Genomic DNA, 22699 nt, shown 5'->3' on the forward strand with positions numbered 1-22699 from the left:
ATTTGATGACTCTCACAATGCTGCCACAGCAGCTGGCCCATGGAGAAAGTCGCTATAACCAGGGAAAGAAGCTCGTGTTGTACAAAATACTAGACCATATGAAGTACCTAAAAAAAAAAAGTACAAAATCCATTTCTTCAAGATTTCCTCTGTAGCTGCTCTACTTTGTAAAGCCAATTGTAAAGATCAGTAGAAAAAAAATTCATACTGTTAAGAGCATACAGATTTCTAAGCTACTGAGTTTAGCACTTCTAGACTTCCATCATGATTTACACATGTAACAGATCTGAAGAATTTACTCCAGCACACCTATTTCTAAGAAATTATTGAATTTTTAAGTGAATTTGTTCAACCTTTGCCTTCCCTATGGCATTGCCTGGTCGATGTTGGAAGCAGAAGAATTACATTTCTTCCACATTACTGCTCTGCTTTAAAGAGGCTGGTGTGGGCCCAGTGGGCTGGAACACAAGAGATGGATTTTCCACCCGGTAACCTTTAGTGACTGATTTCACACCTGTGAGCTTCAGCTTGCTCTGTAGCTGAAAAAGGAAAGGGAAAGAGGAGCTGATGGCACCACCACTTTGCAACTGTTTGAGTCACAAACGAAAAGCTGTGACACAAGCAAAATCTCTGTGTAAGAAGCAAGACTGACCTGCAGCTACACCTTCTGAAGCAGCCTAGTTTTGGGACATTATTCAATTCTCTCATCTCACTGTCATTCTGTAGCTAAAACAAATGTATTCAATCAGAACACATTCCCTCTGACCTGTCCAAGCTGTTTTACAAGGTTAATGGATAAATGGCTAAAAATATAGATGAGGACATTCGCAGTGTTTGCTGAAAAAATGGTGTAAAATTCTACTTCCTCTGTAATGCTACCTGTTCTTCATCCATCATAATCTTAAACCTCAAGAGGTTCCTCCTCCTGTGAATTACAGTTGTTAGAGAAGAAAAGCATTTTACTGAACACTGTCGGTCCAACCTTTTGCAATAGCTCTCTGAAGACAGATGCAGGTAATCTGAGTTGTATCTCAGCTGCAGATGCAAAAGCCAGGAAGAAATAGTCAGTGTTCTTTCTCTCCTAAATGATGGCACAACGTAGAAGAATAAGTCAGCATCTGTTGAAAGAGTGTTGATGTTTTCTGATGGTGCTGTTTTCAAAAATAACCAGAAAACAGCAAGACAGCTGGATGCATGAATGTCAGATGGCTTGAAATAGTTGAGCACATGTTGTAAAAAGAGCTCTGTTGCACCTGTCATTGTCCATGTGATTTTTCAATACTTTTGTTTCCCTGCAGCAGTAAAGGTGCTATAAGAGAAGAAATATTTTTGTAGAATATGGGATCTGGGTGACGAAAATTTGCAAACTATTATGAACTGGCACTTGAACTGACAGTTAAGAGATGTAGCTCCCTGGGCTTATCCTGTGTTTTCAATATTGCATGGTTACATATCCTCTGTACCTCTCAGTGATAGATAATGACAGACATTATACAGACCTATTTCCCAAAGATATCTACTTGATTTCAAATATTTCAAGATTACTCAGAACTCTAGGTAAAGACTGAAAAAATTTCCTGCACTGGTGCCTGCAGTTCTGGTAACTCTGGTCCAAATATAGTGCATCATGTGAGTAATTATTATTGCTTTGTTTGCTTTACATCTATTCATAACTCAGGTCATCATAAATACTGTATTTCCAAAGAAGGACATAATGTCACCTGGAGGTTTTGTTTATATCTCCTGTTGTTTTTTCAAGGGTTTCATAAGTGAGGAACTGAGTGCTGCTTTCCCTATGGTGGGATTGTTTGTCAAGCTTCTCTCCCATATTGAGTCTCAGATAAAGCTGTAATGGTCAATATTGCAATGCACAGATTTTCCAGTGGCAATGAATCAGTCCTACCTGTAGGTACTGCACCTTACAGCAAATGTTCACAAAACTGTCTTTTTAAACATTTGCCCCATATATTTCATGAAGGTTAGTAGGATAGGAAAATGTATGTATTCTTTCTGGTTACAATGCTTCTTGTTAGAAGCAACACTTTTCAGCTGACTTTGGTCTTCCCATATTGCAGATTGCATCACAGAAAAGAAGTGCAGGTTTTGAAACCTGGTATATTGAATTAGTCATTTGTTCATTTTATCATGCTGTGAGAAGTAAAAGCAGAGTCATTAACAGCTGTTCTCCTGAAGTGTTCTATACTAACAGATGATTGGCGCACATTTAACAAGAACGGTAATAATGTAGTGCAAGAGTTCCGTTCCATAATAATAACAGATTCAATAAAATGAAGTGCCAGGTCCTGCACTTTTGGCATAACAACCCCATTCAGTACTAAAGACTGGGGGAAGAATGGCTGGAAAGCTGCTCAGCATAAAAGACCCCAGGAGTGCTGGTCAGCAGCTAACTGAACATGACCCAGCAGTGTGCCCAGGTGGACAAGAAGGCCAATAGCATCCTGGCCTGCATCAGAAACAGTGTTGCCAGCCAGAATCAGGGCAGGGATTGTCCACTGTACTCTGTACTGCTGAGGGCACACCTTAAGTGTTGTGTTCAGTTCTGGGTCATTCACAGCAAGAAAGACATTGAGGTGCCTGAAGCATGTCCAGAGAAAGGCAATGGAACTGGGGAAGGGTCTGGAGCATAAACCCTATGAGGATGTGCTGGTTTAAAGGTAAACCAGTAGGAGAAATTAACCCAACACAAAAGAGATTATAAATCAGAGTTACAATTTAATAACAGTAATAGAGTAAATGCAATGGCACAAAAAGAAACGGGTTTTAAGCCACAAAACCCCAGAATTATGACCCAGCACCCTGGAACACAAACACAAAGGGGTTTGTTAGCCCCTGTGCTGAACCCCACATGGTTCCCCCAAGTCCAAAGTAAAAGGAAGTAAAAAACCTGTTGGTGCAGCTGACAGTTGCAGTCTGGTGAAGAGTGGTGGTTGCAGTCTGGTTGAAAGTGGTGGTCTCCTCTTGTTGAGGTTCTGGTCCTCCTCTGAATCTGATGAGTGGTTCTACAAGTCCCTAAACCCCCAAGATTATATCCCCTCAGGTCCAGGTGGGACTGCCTAGTACCTCCCTCAGGGTGGCAAGTTACACAGTGAGTGATCTCGCTCTGTGAGTCATAGGGTATTTGGAATCATTGATGGCCCATTAGAAGACATGACCCCTCAGGCTGGATGTGGAGGTGCTAATGACTTGCTGGAAGGGAGTTATCCTGATGTGTCAGGTGTGCCCTGGGCAGCTACTGCAAGTGGTCCATTGTTAACAGTTCATGAGAAAAGAATAGAGGGTGTAGAATACATAGCTTTGGTGATGCCCACACAGTGATAAACTGGTCCCACCTGCTGAACTAGGACAGAGGAGCAGCTGAAGGAGCAGGGGTTGCTTAGCCTGGAGAAAAGGGGTCTTAGGGGAGACCTTACAGCTCTCTACAACTATGTCAAAGAATGTTGTGGTGAGGTGAGTGTTGGCCTCTCCTCTCAGGCAACTAGCAACAGGACAAGAGGAAAATACCTCAAACTGCAATGGTTCAGGTTGCACATCCAGAAGAATTTCTTCATGGAAAGCAAGCATTGCAACTGGCCTGGGTTGTGTGTACATGTGAACAGGGTGGCCTTGACAAACTGTGTGAGGTGTCTTGCAAAGCATGGCTGCAGAACAGAGTTCTCTTCAACATCTTTCTGACTCCTGAGCTTTAGCCATGTTCTCTCAGTAACACTTAGGTGGTAGTCTGTGAATTCAGGTTAGCTCTTATGGGCATCCTAGCTTGGATTTTTCATAATCTGTTTGTCTTAATTTGTGTCTTTACTTGTACTCTCTTTGGCTTTACTTAAAACCATTTCAATCATTCAGTCTCAGGTGGTGTCTTAAAAGCAACAGTGCTTATTACGAAGACAATCACTAGTGTTGCACTGCTTTGGATGATTTCCCAGTGGAGATTTTGTTTGCTGGTCCAGACCACTATGCTTCAGTTATGTGTTTCATAGGCCCAGGTCTGTCATGCCCTGAAAGTCAACCACAAGACTGACCAGGAAGAGATGATGTGGGAAGTGAGTAAATGTGCTAACCCTCCCATCATCTGGAAGGACAGAACTCATACACTTAGAGATTTGCAGTAATCACTTACCTGTGTGGGGAGAAACAAGAGCATCCCACTGTGGAAGAAATATATATGGTCTATAAATTAATTTCTTTGTCAGTATTTTGACATTGCTTATTATAATGGGTCCAGAGGGCTTTGCTGAGTTCAGAAAGTAGTTGATGTTTAGGTGGGTAAATGGGAGGTGGACTGATGAAAGCACTCTCAGAAAAACATGCCCTCAAAGCAATGTTCTCACTCACACTTAGGAAAAACTGCTGTGCACTGCCTACATTGTGGTACACAGGCATCCTTGCTCAGAAGAGCAGATGCTTTGCCTTCTCCATTTGCTCAGTTACTCCCCCACAATTCTTGGCAATGCTTCTCGTATACTTTTTCAGTCTTAATGGCCTTGTACTGTCAATATTTTATCTGGAAAGGCACTGCTTTGCCATGAGCGGTGGAGGAACAGGAAGGTGTTCAGCAGAGCTGCCATGCTAAATAATCTGGGTGAGTTCAGAACAGAAACCCACAGACTGGGCTATGAAACTGTTGTTGTAATCCTCTGTCTTTTAAAATCCCAGTACCTGGCTTAAGGGGCAGAGAAGTCCATGAACACCAGGGGCATCACCCATACAGGAAGCTTCTAGGCTGTGCTAGCACAGAGAGATGTCTGCAAAGTCTGCCCCTATTCCTGAGACTGCACTGCCACACAAGATGCTGCAGCAATTGCTCTAGGCAGAAAATGTTCCATGACACACCAACCTCATCTTCTGGCAGGAGTTTCTCAGATTCTCAGGTCTGCTCTCCTGTAATATATTTTCATTTTCTAATGAAATCATTGTGATGAAATGAGACAATTGTCCCATGAGGGATTTGAATAAGTCAACTCACACTTGCCATTAATTAGCTGGGTTTCAGTTCTTGATTTCAAAGTATTAAAATAATTAAGTCTGTATGAAGGTTTAATCACAAAAATACCTGAATCTTACATTCAGTAATGTCACTAAGAGTTCCCCTGGGCATCATGTTCCCTGTTAGCTGCTTCTGAACATCTCTTCTGGTGACCTGCTCTTATGGTCTGACTGGTCTGACCTGAAAGCACAGTGAAACCAATTAGGACTGCAGAAGTCTGGTACATAGCTGAAGCCAGCTCAGGGAGATTTTTCTCATTATGATACATTAGAGGTTCTTTCACTTCAGGTCCCAGCTGTTGAAAAATGGTTTAATCTGCTTTGGCTAGAGCTGAAGTTCAAGTCAAATGCTCATACCCTTGCTACATAAATTTGAATATCTGAAGTCACCAGTTTCTTTAAGAGTAGTGCCAGACTCTTGCCTAAGTGCACATAGGAAGCTATGAAGATAATCCAAATCTGAGTAGACCAAAAAATGACTGTAGTTCATGCTGGGCTGTGAAGGTGTTCCTAGTCAGGAGTGCTGATGTGGGAACTTAAGAGACTTTCCTGGTCAAAGCCCTCCCTCACACCATCCCTGCAGGTGGATCTGTTCCTGGAAAGGCTGTGTGTTTTAAAACACTTAAAGAGGCTTTTCCAGCTTTCCTATTTTGCACCAGCTCAGAGTGCATGTATGGAATGTAGACATGCCACATGGAACTGAACTGGTTTTATTTAAAACAGATTCTCTTTCTCCAGGACAGCAAAGTTTTTAATCACCCGGAATGAAGATTATTTTCCCTGGCTTGCTTGTGGCTTCTCAGAGTTCCACAATGGTTAACAACTCGACACATTATGATATCAATTTTTTCATCTCTGGTTGAATTATCTTTTCCCAAAATTATAAAGTATTCCTAAATTTTTGGCTTAAATGTCTTAAACACACTACTTCACAAATTCAGGATTTCTGAGGACATTATTCTACCATACAAATGTAACTTTTTTTAATCTTGTCTGGAGTTTTCCTCCACTTTTCTCTCTCCTCCTTTAAGGTGCAAGACAAATGAGTACTTACTGGGGACAGAAATGAAACCATAGATGACTAGATCATAGAAACATACAGAAAAGGGAGGGAGATGTCTTCCCTCTGAGTTCCTTGCTACTGAATAGCTATCAGTGCAACAGCTCACAGTGCAGTAGTAAGTATAACTCCAGATGAAGAGAACTAGAGTATTAAAAAAGGAAAGGAACAGAGTGTATGTAAAACTAGGCTGAAATTATAGTAGTGCAACTGTGCCAAACAAAGGGAAAATTTTGCCTGTAACATAATTACACTATTTGAAATGGAGGGAGTTTGCAAACAGGCAATATAAACAATCAAGAGGTGAGGACAAGGCTGCAAGAAGAGGTTGCATATACCCTATTCTGAGTTAGGCAAGAGGTAGAGAGCAGTTACAGGATAACCGTCAATAAAACAGGACATCATAAAATATTTCAAGGTTTCTGCTCAATCTGGCTCAGATTTTAAAACCAGGAGAGAACAATCAGTGACACTAAAAGGAGGTCTTTCTTACCCAGCACATAATGAACTTTTGGCACTCATTGCCACAAGATGACATTGGTCTCACCTGTGCAAAAGGCAGGTTGAAAGCTTCCCAATCTAAGGACGGTCCAGTTAGTGAAACACGATTCTTTTAACTAGTCATTCAGCAAACTTTACATGCAAAGATCGGGTTAAGAGATATATATTTTGAATAGGTCTTTGCACTGGTTACGTAACACTGGTGGTGCAACACTTTAAATTGCATTACCATATACACTTCCTCTAAGAAGGTTCTACAACTTTTTTTTTCCTATGCAAATTTATCTATGCTGAAAAAGCACAAGTGATTCAAACCCTATCAGAAACAGGCAGTATAGCCCTTCCCCCCAAGCACCACAAGCACAGTAGTGTTGCTTGCATGCTATTTGGAGATAAATGCTTAAGGGAAACAAGGTGTGTACTCTGTCACCTTTAGTATGGCTACAATGCTTACTTTATTTAGAGGCTGCTGGAATTGTGTTGCATTACTTCAAAGTGGCCATCCATATGTTCTAATCCTGTACATTTATAGAAACAGTCTTGTGCACAGATAAGAGGGTAGATTTCAGTTTGTCAGCCTTCAGATGGATCTTTCTTGGTTTACAGCCTCCTTATATTTCTCATGCAGTTCTAAAAACTTTATGTGTGCACACATATCCAACAAATGTGCATGCATGCAGCAACCCCGAATTTATATACATGTGTGTGGAGGGCTCAGTGTTTTTGTGTTTAATATATTTTTTATTTGGGATTAAAGAGAGAAATCTGTTTCCTGCTAAAGTTTCCCTTGAATTTTTGATAATCTCTTCTCATTATTCTTATAAATTGACTTTATTTACACATAGACATATGGCTTTCCAGATCTTCTCTGCCCTCTGTGATTTTCTGTGCTGTAAAGAAAAGATTGTTGAATGCAATTCATGATGGAGTAGTCCCAGGAGCACACAGCTCCAAGAAAAGAGCCACTCCTGTTTAGCACACAGACATGAAAACATACCTATGCTGACAGTCATAGATACTTTTATCTTCCTGTGCTGGCCAGAATGACTTGCTACTCCTGGTGGAGTAAAGTCTAATTTAAAAGGCAGGATGTTAGATGGTGTTGCTGAGATGAATTAATACGAGTCACAACTTTTTAGGACTTATCACAAGGTAGCTGTAAGATGAGCCTTACCAACTTGAAGATATTTGTCTTCACTGTTATTTCTACTGGATATTTGCTCTGGTGTATACCTGAACACTTGCTATTGCATCTTTCCTGTGAGTGCAGCTGTAACTGTCCCAGCTGTTGGGGAGTCTGTGTGTAAGGAAAGCAACCGTACATTTTCTTAACTCCAGAACAAACCAACCCCCCAAAAAGTTATCAAAAAACCAAAATGACAACAACAAAAACCAGCCAACCAAACACTTACACATAAACCCCCAACAAACTACCCTCCCTGCCTCCCTGAAAACTAAACACACACACACACACACACACACACAACCCCTCCAAATCCAAACAAACCAAAACTCTAACCTACTAAACAAAAACACACACAAAAAGAGAGAAACAACGAGGTGAAAGTGATCTCTGATAAGTGTTGTGAGGACTCTTTGACAAAGCTGGAAGTAAAACACACATCATCTGCATCAAAGTAGTCCAGCTCACACAGGAGCACTGACCAGAACCTTTAGGTCATCCAGTCATCAGTCCTAGGGGGGCTGCATCACCCATACCAGAACTACAGCCTATAAATATTTCTTGAAGTTGACCACCAAGACTCTCACAGCTCCCCACATAAGCTTTTCAGGCTAATGTAAAAGATACAAAATGGAAAGGATACCACTCAGGAAATACACTTGTGGAAACAAGCAGTGCTAATTTAATTGAAAGTCTGAACTCAAACAAGTTATTTCTATACATACGTGTCAGTGTGTGTAAATCCCACCTGATGGAACAATCTGAGTATTTTCAAAAGTCTTTGTCAATAATATCTGTTAGGATAAGTTCAGAATCTGCCTTGAAAGTTTCATTTGTGTAGCTGCTGAGCACTGAAGTCAATGGAAGTCCTTGCTGGTCCAAAATGGCACTGCTCTATGTTAACTAATGGAAGCCAATAAGCATCTATCAGCATTTTTCCAGGTTTCACATGATCAGTTTGAAGGGGCTTGCTGTAAACATTTTGCAGTGACAAATAAATGGGATATTCTTCTCCTCTCTACTATATAAGAAGAAAGATCTTTTTTGTACTTAGAGATGTGTTAAACCTTCTGCCTTTTGCCAAGGAGTTGACCCTGAGATCAGCTCAGTTGGTTAAAACTTGGTTGTAACAATGCCAAGATCATGGGCTCAATCCGCTGTGTGGGCCATTGACTTAAGAGTTGGACTCAATGATCCTTGTGGGTCCCTTCCAACCCAGAATAGTCTGTGATTCTGTGATTCTACTTGGAATGCTTTGTATTGTGTCCTGTCCTGTGACAGTTTTCTTGCATGCATGCTGAGTGACATGCTGCCTTGGCTGCTCAGCCTTCACTTTCTTTAAATGAAGACAAAATGTGTACAAGCAGTATGTGTTCTTGTGTTCTTACTACTGAGAAATCTGTACAGATACTCAGTTTGCAAGGCATTAGCCCTCACTGGACTACAGCTCTCCTGCTTCAACTTGCAGCAGCTGCTGCAGCTGTTTAAGTGCCTTGGCAGGCCACACATACCACTGCCAAGTATTGCATTTGCTGGGCAAAACCGGATGCCAACAGCACTGACTGGACAGACTGAGTTATAAAGTGATGCAGACTTTGTTTTGATAAATGTCTTAAGGGTAATAGGCTGGAAGAATAACTGGAAATAACTTTCAAGCCCATGTGGGACATGAGGTATCTTTGCTGGATGCTTTGTCAGTGAGTTTCCTAGTTCAGAGATGGCATTTTCTTTTGGTTGTCCCAGAACCAAAATGAGCTGAGCTAACATGGTGTTATGGATGCATATTTCTGGTTAGGAAGGGTGGAAACAGGATGTACTTTCTGGCCTATGGCCACAGCTTGTATCTTGTCTGCCTTCTTGTACTTGTAAGTGGTTGAATCTACTTGCAAAGGACCGATCTTCCTAATTTGCTGAATAAATCCTGCTACAAAGGAACATGTTGGAGTAATATTTACTACAGGAATGAGGCTGGTTTGAGTCCATTTCCTAATCATAGTGGTGGTGGTATGCAAGGTAGATTTATGCCTGATGCTTCAGAAAACTTCTTGTGCACAGGAATGCTAGATTGGTGAGATGATAATCAAATCCAAGCGTCCCAGGAAAGGCATATAAGCAAAATCCCTATATAATTAGATAACCCTTGCTTAGTTATCCTCTCTTCATGCCTAGAACAGCATTTTTCTGATTGTCCCCCCATTTTTCTGGTAGACTTGCTTTTTCTTTATTTTCGAGAATTTGGAATGAAAATGACACTATTTCAGTCTTTAATCCATGTTTCAGTGAAACAGTTCCTATTACTCTCTGCGGACTTTAAACCAAATTCTCACTTTCCTGGCAATGAGAACAGACAGTGAAAGGCATTCTGACCTCAGTTGCTGGTAGATATGGTAATCATGTGGTCCCTGGAGGTACACCTGCTCTCAGTCCTGGACTGAGAGACCCAAATGGACTGCAGGGTCTGATGACAGGGAAGCTGAATAGGAAATACCATAAGAAAGATGTTTGCTATGACTTCAACAGGGAAGAGGTCAGGCTTTCTTAATTTTGAAAAGTGTGTGATGAGAGATGTTTTTTATACAGAGCTCTCCAGCAGCCCTTAAATCTTCTGCTGAGAACAATGCCTTTGCCAATCTTTAAGAATCATAGAGGGAATTTATAGTTAGGCTTGTTTCTCTCAGACAAAGCAGAAGAAACATTAAGAAGGGATTGTTCTGCTAGCTAACAGTTATCCATTTATTAAGAGTTTTTGAATTCCAGATCATGTGTTTATATTCTCAGGCTGTATTCTTCTTCGTATGGCTTTTGAGCCCTCCTCATCTTTTCTCAGAAGGGTTTCCTCTAAAGCTAAGCCAATATCAATCACATTAAAATCAGCATGACACAGCAGCTGTGCAACTCATTGCACATTTAAGACAGGCACCAGAAAGTTTTTCCCATGGACCAGCAAAGCTGATTTCTTTTTTTCCTGAAGAAAAATATATTGCACCTTCCAGTATTCTCTTGCTCTGCTGGGAGTGACTCATGTCACAGCTCGGATATTCACAGCTATCCACAGCTTGGATACCTCAACCCAAGACTGCTGTACTCCCTATAACTTCAATGAAAGAAATTAAAATGCATTATGTTATAGCAGTATCTGATAAATCTGCTATCGGTAGGCACAGCTACATGGTTTAGCACAATAAATAGGCTGGCTTCAAAGAGCAGTAACTGAGGAAAATTATAAATCCAGGAGGATTAAATCTATGCCCTGCTCCCTCCTATGCTGTGCAGCCTGCAGGAAAAGGAGGGTGTGGAGTACTTTGTCTCTTGAGTGGCTTCAGTTGATGCAGTATGCTGACCCCTTAGGCACTGCCCAGCTGCTCAGTGCTGAGGCAGGGGTGGGGTGTGCAGGAGCCATATGGGTTATGTAGTCCATCACTAACAGTGAGAAGGAGCCATGTAACCAAACTCTGTACAGCTAGCCTACAAACCAACAAAGGCAAAGCAACAGGCACACCTAGGAGTGTCTGCCAGATGCAAATATTAGGGTCTGGCTGGGGGCCTGGCCTAGAGGCAGTTTTGAAGCACTTCATGTTCAAATGAGAGAGAAAGCTAGACCCTTTTTCATCCCTCTGGGACCAGAGTGAAATTGACTAAAGCTTCTCACAGGAGGTGAAAATATCACCAGAACTTCACTGGAAGAGTTTTGGCATGTGGTAGACAATGGCGGAGTTCTGCAGGTTTCCTGTTCATGTTCTTCACAAGCAAGCTGTGGTATAGTGGGAGATAGGGAATGAACAATTCTGGAGGTCGTCACATCCTGTTTGTGTCCTGTTCAGGAGAAATGTTGTCCACATTACTAATCCAGTCTGTGCCACTGCCAGGAGAAGGCATTCAACACCTCTTCTCGTAAACCTGGCTGATGGCAGCTACTTTTCACCCATTAAGCCTGTGTATGTAATCTGAACCAAAAATGGACTTGTACTTACCACTTTTTAAAGAGAAATTATATCTAGCTTATTATAGTTGTGGCCAATAGTCACTGGCAGATGTCTGAATAAAACAAGGAAACAGCAACACAGCAGAAAAATGGGTGGTGCATGTGCTATCTTTGGTGATCAGGTTCTGTGTATCAGAGGGGGACCAAGCCTATACTGTGACTATAAATTGCACATCTCTGCTTCTGTTTAGAATTATCTCCATATGGGAGTGAAGAGATACTGAAAGTTACCCTAGATTCTCCAGTCTGTTGCTGGCATTGCTCCCAGAATGCAGCCTGCTGAAACTTTGAATTTACCATTAAAGGGATCTTGGAGAAATTGCTTATCAAAGAAAGAAAAGTCTTTCTTTCCTAATAAAAATACATGGAATGTTTCTTGCAAGTAGAACTGAGTATAAGGAAGAGACAAAACCAAAACAATGGAAGATATTTTTGACATGTTGATGTGCTTAGTCTTAGGCATCCACCTTTAATGTTTACACACTAGGCTTTTATAGCCAAAGTTATAATAGAAAATGTAGGAAATTGAAATGTTGAAAAAACCCCCATTGGATTCAGCTATGCAGATAATCTCCCCTATTTTTTGTTGGTTTTTTTTTCCAATTTCTGTATATTCTACCCATACTGAGATAGGGTAACTGGGAAAAAGAAAGGATTATAAGCTTGAAGATTCATGAAAAGCTGGTTTTAAAGTACCTCCATTGATTATAAAATTTTAATTTCTTCAGTTTCTTGGTGACATAAATCATTCCATCATGATTAGACAAAAAAGCCAGGGAATTCATACAACGTCCTATTTTTCAAATGGTATATTTGTGTTTATAATATGTGGAAAGAGCCTAAATCACTGTCTAAAGAGGACAAGGTACGTAATGTGGAATAATAAACTGTGTGCATGCAAGCATCTTGAAAATCAGTGTGGACAATTTCAAAGCAATTAATGAACAAAAGTTCTTGACTTTAGTCAGATTTAATGAACTCTCTTTTATTAAAGCACTGATTAGTCCCACTCCGGAGGTAGGAGATAAGCAGAAAAAGGTAGCTAAACCCAGAATCATGAAAGGATCTGGAAAATCACTGAAGGTTAGACTCAGGAAAAAACTCTAATTGTCTAGTTTCCATCCTATCAGATCGATTATCATCAGTGATCTAGTATCAATATTGTCTGTTTGGCACTACAAATACTTTAAAGAACCAATTGGACAGTGCTGACAGGTGTATGCACTGCAGTTGTGCATACTTTCTGTCATTTGCTGGAAGAATGGCTTTGAATAAGCGGTAGGGAATCATACTGCCTGGTGTGCATGCAGCACATTTTAATTAGCTCTGTCAACTAACTCTCAGCCCTCTGGATGACTCATACTTGCTGTACAAGCTGGAAGAGAAACAATCACCTTTCCCACAAGTCAGTTTTGGCCAGCTTTGGTACATGACTGTCAGTCCATAGTGACAATGTGTGTCTTGAAGGGCTTTGCATCCGTCTGCTGGACTATAGAAATAACAGGAGTTTGTTAACAAGGTACCAAAGTGAAAAGTGTGTTCATTTTGATATATGATCCCTCAGTATGTTTTAGGTCTTTTTTTTATAATCAGCTAGGACAAAGAAAGATGATTAGGACTACTAGAAATACCAGTCCAGGAGCACATAGATGAAGGTTCTCATGAAAAATTAGACAGTATACAGTGTCATGGTGTTTTCCAAAGCTTATGAACCCTGAGGACCTATACAGAGAAGAAAGTTTTTAGTCACCTTCTCTTTTTCTGTGCATTTTTTTTCCTACTTGTATTGCCAGTAATGTAACTAGACCATATAATCCTAACAATGACATACTTGTGCTACATCAGTTCAAGCTGTTCAGTACTTCAGTGAGAAGCTGAGCATCTGAACATAGTCTTCTTTTTTAGCATGCTTATGTTGCTGTGAAATTAATGGTTCCTGTAAGTTGTCAGCCATTATCAGGAACTGTTATGGCTGAATCCTACTCCAGAAAATGTACAAGGAAGAAATGATCCAGCCATAAAAGCTGTGGTGAGTAGCATGTGTCCTGTAATTGTTAACAGTTTTGGGGGGTTGATTAGTCTGGCATTGAATACCCATAATGTTTCAAGGTCTCACAAAGTCCTATACCTTATCCAGCCTCTACATTTTCCTACCATTATGCCAGATCATCTATGGGTCAGTGGTGTTCTACATACATTTGCTATCTGTGAGTCTCATCCAGGAGCTGAAACAGAAATGTGTGCAGAAAACCACAGTGGTTGCCATGTAGATTATGGCTTTTTTTCTTGTCTAGCGCCATGTTTCTGGAATAATGACTTAAGAAGGAAATAATTGACAACAGAATTTTTCCTGTTGGAGTTAAATCTCAACCTTTTGATATGTTTCAGTACACCTGCAGCTGAAAGATGTATCACTGCATGTATTATGAGATCTGTGTGTCAACACCCATCTCTGGTAAGGAAAGAAAATTTCCTTGTTGGATATTTGACAGTATTTGCTTTTTTCCACAGACATTTCATCTCTGCATGTTGGATCAATGGAGCTGATTTCCCATTTCACTCCCCTTTACATTTCCCTTCCTTTCCAGAAGTTACAAGGTTGTATGAAGACTTGGGTTTTCTGTCTCTGGTAAATTGTTATTTACAGAATCTTGTTAAGTCGGGAGAAAAAGTGCAATCCTAATTATATATCTTACCCACCTATCCAGACTAAAAAAAAAATCATAAAAAATGATTAATACTTAATTTACTGAAGTAATTTGAGAGCTCTCCAAATCACTTTTGCAGAGGTCTGGGAGATGCCTGCTATTTCTATTGTTTTGACAGATTTCTGGAAAACTGCCATGTCTTCCATTCTAGTTTCTGACACAGAAGAAAGTCAGGCAGATTCAACTGTACTAAAAGTGAAAACAATGGACTGAGAGGCATGAGTTGTATTCTGAAAAAATAAAAACAGCAACTATTTTATACTCAGACGTCTACAGAAAGTGTCGGGGTGGTAATTTACAAAATTGGATCCATGGATGTATTGAGACACTGGACTCCCATTTCATCTGATGAGACATACCATGCCACAAAAAATTGTGAACCTGGTCTAGAAGCAAGATGAGGTAGTGGAAATCAGTCCTGGCAACTGGACTTCATGCATTTTCAGAGTATGGTGGTCAAAGAGCACCTGAAGAATCAAAATACTCTAGGGTTTGTTAGTGATTGTGATTTGAAGGGTTTTGTTTGTTCATTTTGTTTTGTTTTTCTGTCCAGCTCCAGAGTTTTTATATAAACTGAACGGGTTTTGTGCATTCTGTTTCAGATCCTCAAGATTATTCAAATTTTGAATTAACATTGGTGATACCCTCTAGTCTAATCTGTATGTGAGAAACAGCATTTAAATACCTTCAAGCTTTTCTATCACTGAGAAATGTGGGAACAAAGTTAGCAATTCTTTTGCTATCATAGACTCATGAGAGAAAATTATGAAGCACTTATATTCTATAGTAATGTAGAAGATATGACTGCCTGGAGATGACTAGAGGGGTGTTAGAGGAACCGGGACTCCCAAAATTTCTTGCTCAGCTGGATCACTTTTTGTCAGTGTTGTTATACATTCAAGCAACTGCCCATCTTTCTAAAACACAAGGATGCGGGATTTGGTGACAATTTGGGTTTTACACCCACACAAACTATTCCTAACTATTTCTCTAGAGAGTAACCACCATGTTTCTGACCTCATCTTAGATGACTCCTTTTGCCTAGAGCTGCCTGGCTTCTGTGTCTAATTGTGTGCAAACTGTTGGTGGGAAGGAAGGTAGTCAGATGCTCTGGAGTACTAATATTTTAGGAGGTGTGAAGTTTCTGTGTATGAAAACACAGGGACCACAGACAGTCTGTGTCCTACCTCTCTGCACCTTCCTTCCTTCCTGACATTTCCTTCCTTCCTTCCTGACATTTTCTCTTTTTTTTTTTTTTTTTTTTTTTGTAGCTCTAAAACAGTAGACTTGTGTTTGTATCTTGTATATCTGATTGATCATACTGCATTGGGGAGTGATTCTCAAATTTCTACCAGAAGTTCCAGGAGCATGCTGAAGTCCTCAGTCATTTGTGGGACTAATTGGTGAATAAATTCAGTGTTATTCTCTCTTATCAGATCAAACCCACTTAAACTGGAAGACATGCAGGATGTTGCCCTTAATTTCTTTTTCAGAAGCCTCAGCTACTGAAAAATATTAGTGACCGTGAGTTGCTCCACTAACTGAACTTATGTTGTAGGAGGTTTGACTGTGAAGTGCGAAATATGTACATTTAGGAGATTCTGCATTTCTCTGTTTGTTCCCCCTAATCAAGTGAACATAGTAGTCAGCTGAATCCTGGCAGAAGGCTTTTTAAAAAATGCTTGCCAACTCAGCTGCACCAGCCATTAACAACTGGCTAGGCATAATGCAACATAGAGTTGAACAGTGATTCTTGAACTCTTCTTCACAACTACTGACAAACCTCTGAGAAAGACAGAGCTGAAAACTTCTTTTCCTGGGTAAAACTGTAAACATTCACTGTCAAAAAGACAGTGAAAAATTTTTATCTTGATGCATGTTTTCTAGATGGCCTTCAAGGCAAAAATCTATTTGAATGGTGCCAATAGAGTGGGATATGACTCTAAGAACATTAATAATCAGGTCATACACAGCACATTTGGATTTATTTAAAAAAAATTTGGAATAAGTGTTTTGTCAGGCTTTCAAAAAGGAGAGAAGCTGCATCTCAGGAAGTCCTTCCTTAAAGCCATCTGCTTCATGTGTAACTTATTTTACTTCAACCATTCTGCAGCAGCCCTTCTCATTTGACTTCTCTTAGTGATGTTAGTGAATGCTGCCAGGACAGTATGCCCCCGCCTCATTATCCAGTCCTGGGAACTTCCCAGGCCACTTCCGCTGTAGAAAATTTTTCTGCTTCTCTGTGCTCCAGAAGTACTATAACATGTGGAGCTGCTGCTTCAGAGATGGTGTCCCAAAGCCATTGGTCTTCAGACAGAGATCTATGTCTAACCTAGCTGATGCATATTCCTGAAATGGCCCAGATAGGAATGCCACAGTACATTTGGGGAAAAGTCACAGTATTAACTCCCAGAAGCTGCAGACACTGAATTGGTTGGAGCTTTCTCTGATACACACAGTTATGTGGAATTATTTACCTTTTGACTTCAGTCTCCATCAGCATTTTCTCTGTCTTAAACTTCAGGTATGCATCTCCCGCTGTGAAATGGGCTTCACATTCCTCTTCCTTTTTTCCTGAGTCTTAGGTTTCTGCAGTTTTATGTGTGTGGCTCATCTTCGCGAACGAAGATTTGGGAAGGGCTGTCCCCACGTGGGTGTGCCCTTCCAGCCTGCGCAGTGGATTTTTTAGGTGAGGCTCAGCGTGCGCAGAACTGGCCCCACCATTTAAGTCCTGAGGTCCATCTGCCACGGCCGAGTGAGCTTGGACAGTGCCAGTGAAGTCCTCAGGACTAGAACCTACAGCACCCGGCATTTTCCAGGAGGTCTCCCATCCAAGTACTAATCCGGGGCTGACCCTGCTTAGCTTCCGAGATCTGGCAGGATCGGATGTCAGGGAGGCATTTAACTGCCAGCATCTGCTGTCCCATACTTGCAAGTAATTTCCCACAGTTAAATTATAGGTGCCAAATACTTGCTGTTTAAGTCAGCATATAACCCTTCTTTATTGACAGTGGTTAGTGCCTACGAGTCATCCCATTAACCTTAATTAGGCATCACTTAAACGATACCAATTTTAGCAGAATAGATAAAAAAAAGACGTTATTTTTGGACTTAAAGTGTCTTGCATTTTCATCTTGTTTTTGTCACTTATTTCTGAGGGAATTTTTGAAGGTAAAATAGTTTTAAAGCATATTTATTTCAAAGAGGAGCCAGACAAGTGAATAGGGTCATTGTGTCATAGCTTGCTTTAGGAAAACTTTGTGTCACAGTGGTAGTGTTTCTTCTGTTACTTAATTCTGTTACTTAATGACTCCTTATAGGACCATTAAAAATTAGAGCTTTCATTGAAATATTATTTTTATGCAGGCTTTGTGGAAGTCTAATGGCTCAAAATATTCTACTTCATTTTTAATCTAAATGGAACCTTTATTCCAGTTCACTTAAAGTAAAATATAACATTCTTTCCTTACATTTTGCCTGTTCTCACTTCTTCCACTTGAAGTGAGTTATCTTTCTTTGTATAAAAACAGTTTTCTGGCCCAAGAGCATCAGCAGTACTTGTAAAATTGCTTGCTACATCGCCATCTAGTGATTTAAAACCATTGCAAAACAGGTGAACAGCATTTCACTAGTGGCCAAGTCACAATACTGAAGATGGTTACCTGCCCATGCAGTTGTCAGTCCTTACATGTGGAATCCATAACTGAACATGAGTGATTTCTTAAAATTTGAAGAATTAATCTTTTCTCTACTCTTGGTATATTTTTATAAAAAGTGGATACAGATGGAAGGAGGAAATATGCCAGAAAGCCTTGATTATAGAGATAAAAGAAGTACCAATACATCCTTTTAAAGAAGTATTGATTTGTTGTACTGAAGTACAGTAGCTCTAACTGGAAATGGCCTGTGCATCAGCAAGTTAGATGTCTTTTCCATTCTCTTTGATTTTTAACACAATCTGTATTAATCTGCTTTTGTATTCTATTCATGTGTTGAGTGTTCATATTAAGCAACAGTTAAGTTGGTATAGGAAACAAATATATTTTAGAACATAGTAGGCTTGCCTGACCAGAACAACATTGCTTTTTTTGCCAGTTATAAGGTAAGCAACTGTGAGATGACCATATATGCATTTGTAGAGGTAGGTAAAATATTGTAGTCCAGGTGCTGCTTTTGTTGTGGATATGTGGTAGCACAGACAAGTAGAATGTCTTGGGAGCTTTTCTTTCCTGAATGCTTCAAAACAAGTAACAGATGTCAAACATGTCTGGTTCTCTCCTATTACTATTAACAGCTGTGCTAAATGGGCAAGGACATAATTTCTAATCTGAAATACCAACAGCCCTTTTACTTCTTGAAACAATTTCTCACTGTTCATATTGCTCAGTGTCTGTTCATTTGCTGTGAGAGCCATTTTCACTTCCAGTTGCCAGCAGTGATAGTTTCATCAGTCTGTGGATGCCAGTGAGATGTTTTCTCAGGTAATGTCCCACAATCTGAAAAATTTATGTCTGAAAGAGATAAGATGGATGTGCCAGCTCTTCATTTTTTCTCAGTAATGTTGTTTGTAATGGTAGGATCTGTCAGCTACAAATCTATGTAAAGTATCGGAGACTGAAACAGTTGTTCCAAAGACAGCTCCTTTCTCAGGAGTGTTAAACCAGAATGCCCCTATCTAAAATATTTTTCCTTTTGCATGAGCAGCAGGGGAGACAAAGTTGTGTTTTCTGACAGTATTGTACATAGTGACTCTTCCACCGTTGGCACTGGGTTCCCAGGAGCCACAGAGAAGAGCTAAAATTTGGGTACCTCTGTTTTCAGACTGGATTCTTTGCACTGACAATTAATGAACTGCCCTCCCTATCCTATCTCTCACTTTTAGCCCTGTGTTTTGTCCGTTGTCTTATTTACTCATTTCTGAAGTGATCTTTGGTTTAAGCAGAGAGCTTTCTTGCAGTGCTGGAAGATCAGACTTACATGTGTGGACAAACTTCGTGAACGAAGATTTGGGTAGGGCCCTCCCCACGTGGGTGTGCCCTTCCAGCCTGCACAGTGGATTTTTTAGGTGAGGCACAGCGTGTGCAGAACTGGCCCCACCATTTAAGTCCTAAGGTTCATCTGCCACGGCCGAGGCAGCTTGGACAGTGAAGTCCTTGGGACTGTCTCCAGCACCTGGTGTTAACCGGGGCTGAGCCTGTTGAGCATCCGTGATCTGACGGGATGGGGTGGCAGGAGACATTTAACTACCCGGTACGGTCTCCACTGAGACTCGAACTCATGACCTTGTGATCCAGAGTCCGGAGTGCTCACCATTACCACAGGACCACCCATAATATGGCAGTTGACTGCCTTTTGAATTTAATGCATATTTTGATAGAGCCAGAATTGCCTCTGAAACTTGTTTTACACAAACATATTCCTCAGCTTTAAGATACTCATTATGTATTTTGTTTCACTGGGTTTACATCCTCTCTGTTGACATGAACATGTAATTTGATTTTCAAAGTGAAATACTGGAATATATGTGTGTGTTTGTATAAGTAATGGGGAAAACACTGACTGCAGAAACCTAACATACTTGAAAGAATTTTTCAAAAAAGGAAAATGTATCCAAAATGCATAAATATCTGCATTTTACAAGGTGGGAAAAGTGAGCTAATAGCACTATGAAAGTAGTTTACATGAGATTCCCCCTGCAAGTCAGAAAAAGAGCAAGGAAATATGTTAACAAATACTGAGTTGTTATCCCCAGAGAACATAAAGGAAGGTTCACAGGTCATCTAGAAATTTAAATCTGGGGTACCCTCTGTCCCAGACAGTTAATTAGCTGTAACCATGTCCTTTCAGTGAAGGATAAGAAAAGTGTGCTGGTTTAAAGGTGAACCAACAGGGGAAATGAACTCACCATGAGAGAGATTATAAGTCAGAGGCTAAAATTTAATAATAATACTACAATAAATACACTGACACAGAGAGAAATTGCTTTCAACTCATAAAACCCAGCAGTATAACCCAGTGTCCTGGGGCACAAACCCAAAGGGGTTTGTTAGCCCTTGTGCTGAGACCCCTGCGGTTCCCCCCAAATCCAAAGCAAAAAGAAGTGAGAAACCTGTTGGTGCAGGTGATGGCTGTAGTCTGGTTGAGAGTGGTGATCTCCTCCTGTCAAGGTCCTGCTGCTCCTCTGGATCTGACAAGTGCTTCCTGAGGTCTTACCCACCACTTATGTACCCTCAGGGAGCACCCAGTCCCTCCCCCAGGGTGGGGACTCACACAATGGATGATTGACTCTGGGAACCATGGGGCATTGTTGAACCGTTGATAGCCCATTAGCAGCCACGGCCCCTCAAGCTGGGTGTGAAGGTGATAATGACTCCTTGGGCAGCTGCTGCTAATGGTCCATTGTTCTTGAGGAATGAATAGAGGGGGTAGAATACACAGCTTTAATCCTCCCCACACAGTGATAGCTGGTCCCACCTGATGAGCTAGGACTAAAAGTCTTGACTCCCTTGAGCACTAAGATTGATCTGTCAGTCACAGACATCCCCACATGCTGGGACAATTTGTCTCTAAGAGAGCACCATAGAAACTTTAAAATTCATGAATTCACTTTCTTTTTATTTTATGTCTGTGCAAGACTAATTACTGATAAGATGACTACGCTGCTGTTTTGGTTTAGCTTTGCAAAATCCCAACTGCCCACTAGCCTGTCAGAACCTCCCCCCCCTCCCCACCCCGGGAAAGGGAGGGAGGAGAGAGAAAAACCGACTAGAAGCGAAACTTAAAATGGCAAGTTTTTTATATTTTCATAGAAGAAAGAAAATTCAAAACAGAATACAATATAACACACACATATACAAAGGTGAAAAGAAACAGCAACAACTCTACCAAGTTGCCCAGCCAAATAACACAGATTCCAACCACCCAGACTGAGAAAAAAACGCCAAAAGACTTCCTGAGAAAACTCCCAGCAAGAGAAACCAATAAGATGCTACTTCCCTAGATAACAGAGCCATGGGGGTGGCAATGAGGCCTAAGCACAAGCGGCAGCAGCACATCCTCCTGGCGATGGACGAAGAGCAAAAAGAGACAGAAGCTCCACCTCCCTCTCTTTTTAGACTTGTTTTGATGTCAGATGATAGGAAATCTCTTTGGTTGCTCAAGTCAGGTAACACTTGTCCCCATCAATCCATGTCAACAATCTGGGCCTGCCAAACTGAGGCCTACTAAAATTAAGGCCTAAACTACCACAACTGGTGACTTGGATTACTGTGTGGGAGTCATCAATTTACCTCAATAACACACAGAGTAGAGAACCAAGAAAGGTTTTTTTCCTTTTGTGCTCTATTATGGATTTAGACTTATTCTATGTGTCTTTATAACATTGTGTTCAGGAATAAATATCACCATAAATTGGCCCGTGCTTATATAGATTTAGTTCATCCTCAGATGGTAGACTAGAAAGTTATCTTGACTTTAAATGCTCTTTATGGTAGAAAGGTAGTCTATGTTGATAGAATTTGGTTCACAGCATGGCAAAGGTCATGGACAGTAGAACACAACAATAATGACCTGCAGCCTTTTAAGTCTTAAGGCCTCTTCTGTTATGAAAAACTGCATTTTCTTCCTTAGCCAAGACTGAGGACAACTCTTGTCTCCATTTTACTCACCACTGGTGGTTATTAATCATTTGTCTATAGTTGGTGCTTTTCCTCCACTGTGTATTTTAGATTCTTTCTTTACCATTATCCTGTGAAATCAATAGGTCTGTGTACTTATTACTGTCAGTGAATTATAGAGCAGGGACTCATGGATCTTTTCACAACTTCTTCAAAACCAGCACTACAGTTTCATGGTATCATAGAAGCTTAAAATTGTTTAGACTGGAAGAGACCTTGAAGATCATTGAGTCCAAACATTAATCCAACACTGGCAATTCCACCATTAAATCATGTTACTAAGGGTCACATCTACCTGTCTTTTAAATGATAACTTCAGTGTGGTGACTCCACCACCTGTCTGGGCAGCCTGCTCCAGTGCTTAACCATTCTTTCAGTGAAGAAATTGTTCCTAGTACCCAAACTGAACCTCCCCTCATGCATCTTGAGGCCATTTCCCCTTGTCCTATCACTAATTTCATGGCAGAAGAGGCCAAGAAGTAGTTACAGAGAGCTCTAGGGACATCCTGAGCCTTCTCTTGTCCAGGCTAAATGTACCCAGTTTCCTCAACCACTCATAAGACGTGTGCTCCAGACATTCTATAGACA

General features: G+C 40.7%; 1 protein-coding gene across 3 annotated transcripts in view; it reads left to right on the plus strand.

Annotated features, from left to right (window-relative positions):
- NRG1 (neuregulin 1) overlaps positions 1 to 22699 on the plus strand; it is a 483648-nt gene that overhangs the window by 103820 nt on the left and 357129 nt on the right. The window contains exon 2 of one of the 3 annotated variants that reach the window (XM_071580242.1): positions 14116 to 14182. The exons of the other annotated variants lie outside the window; for them this stretch is intronic. Within the exon in view, the coding sequence (XP_071436343.1) occupies positions 14134 to 14182 (49 nt within the window). The 5' untranslated portion in view covers positions 14116 to 14133. The remainder of the gene's footprint in view (positions 1 to 14115; positions 14183 to 22699) is intronic. 3 annotated transcript variants of the gene reach the window in all.

The sequence above is a fragment of the Pithys albifrons genome, chromosome Z (assembly GCF_047495875.1).
Source record: "Pithys albifrons albifrons isolate INPA30051 chromosome Z, PitAlb_v1, whole genome shotgun sequence".
Classification (NCBI taxonomy): domain Eukaryota; kingdom Metazoa; phylum Chordata; class Aves; order Passeriformes; family Thamnophilidae; genus Pithys; species Pithys albifrons.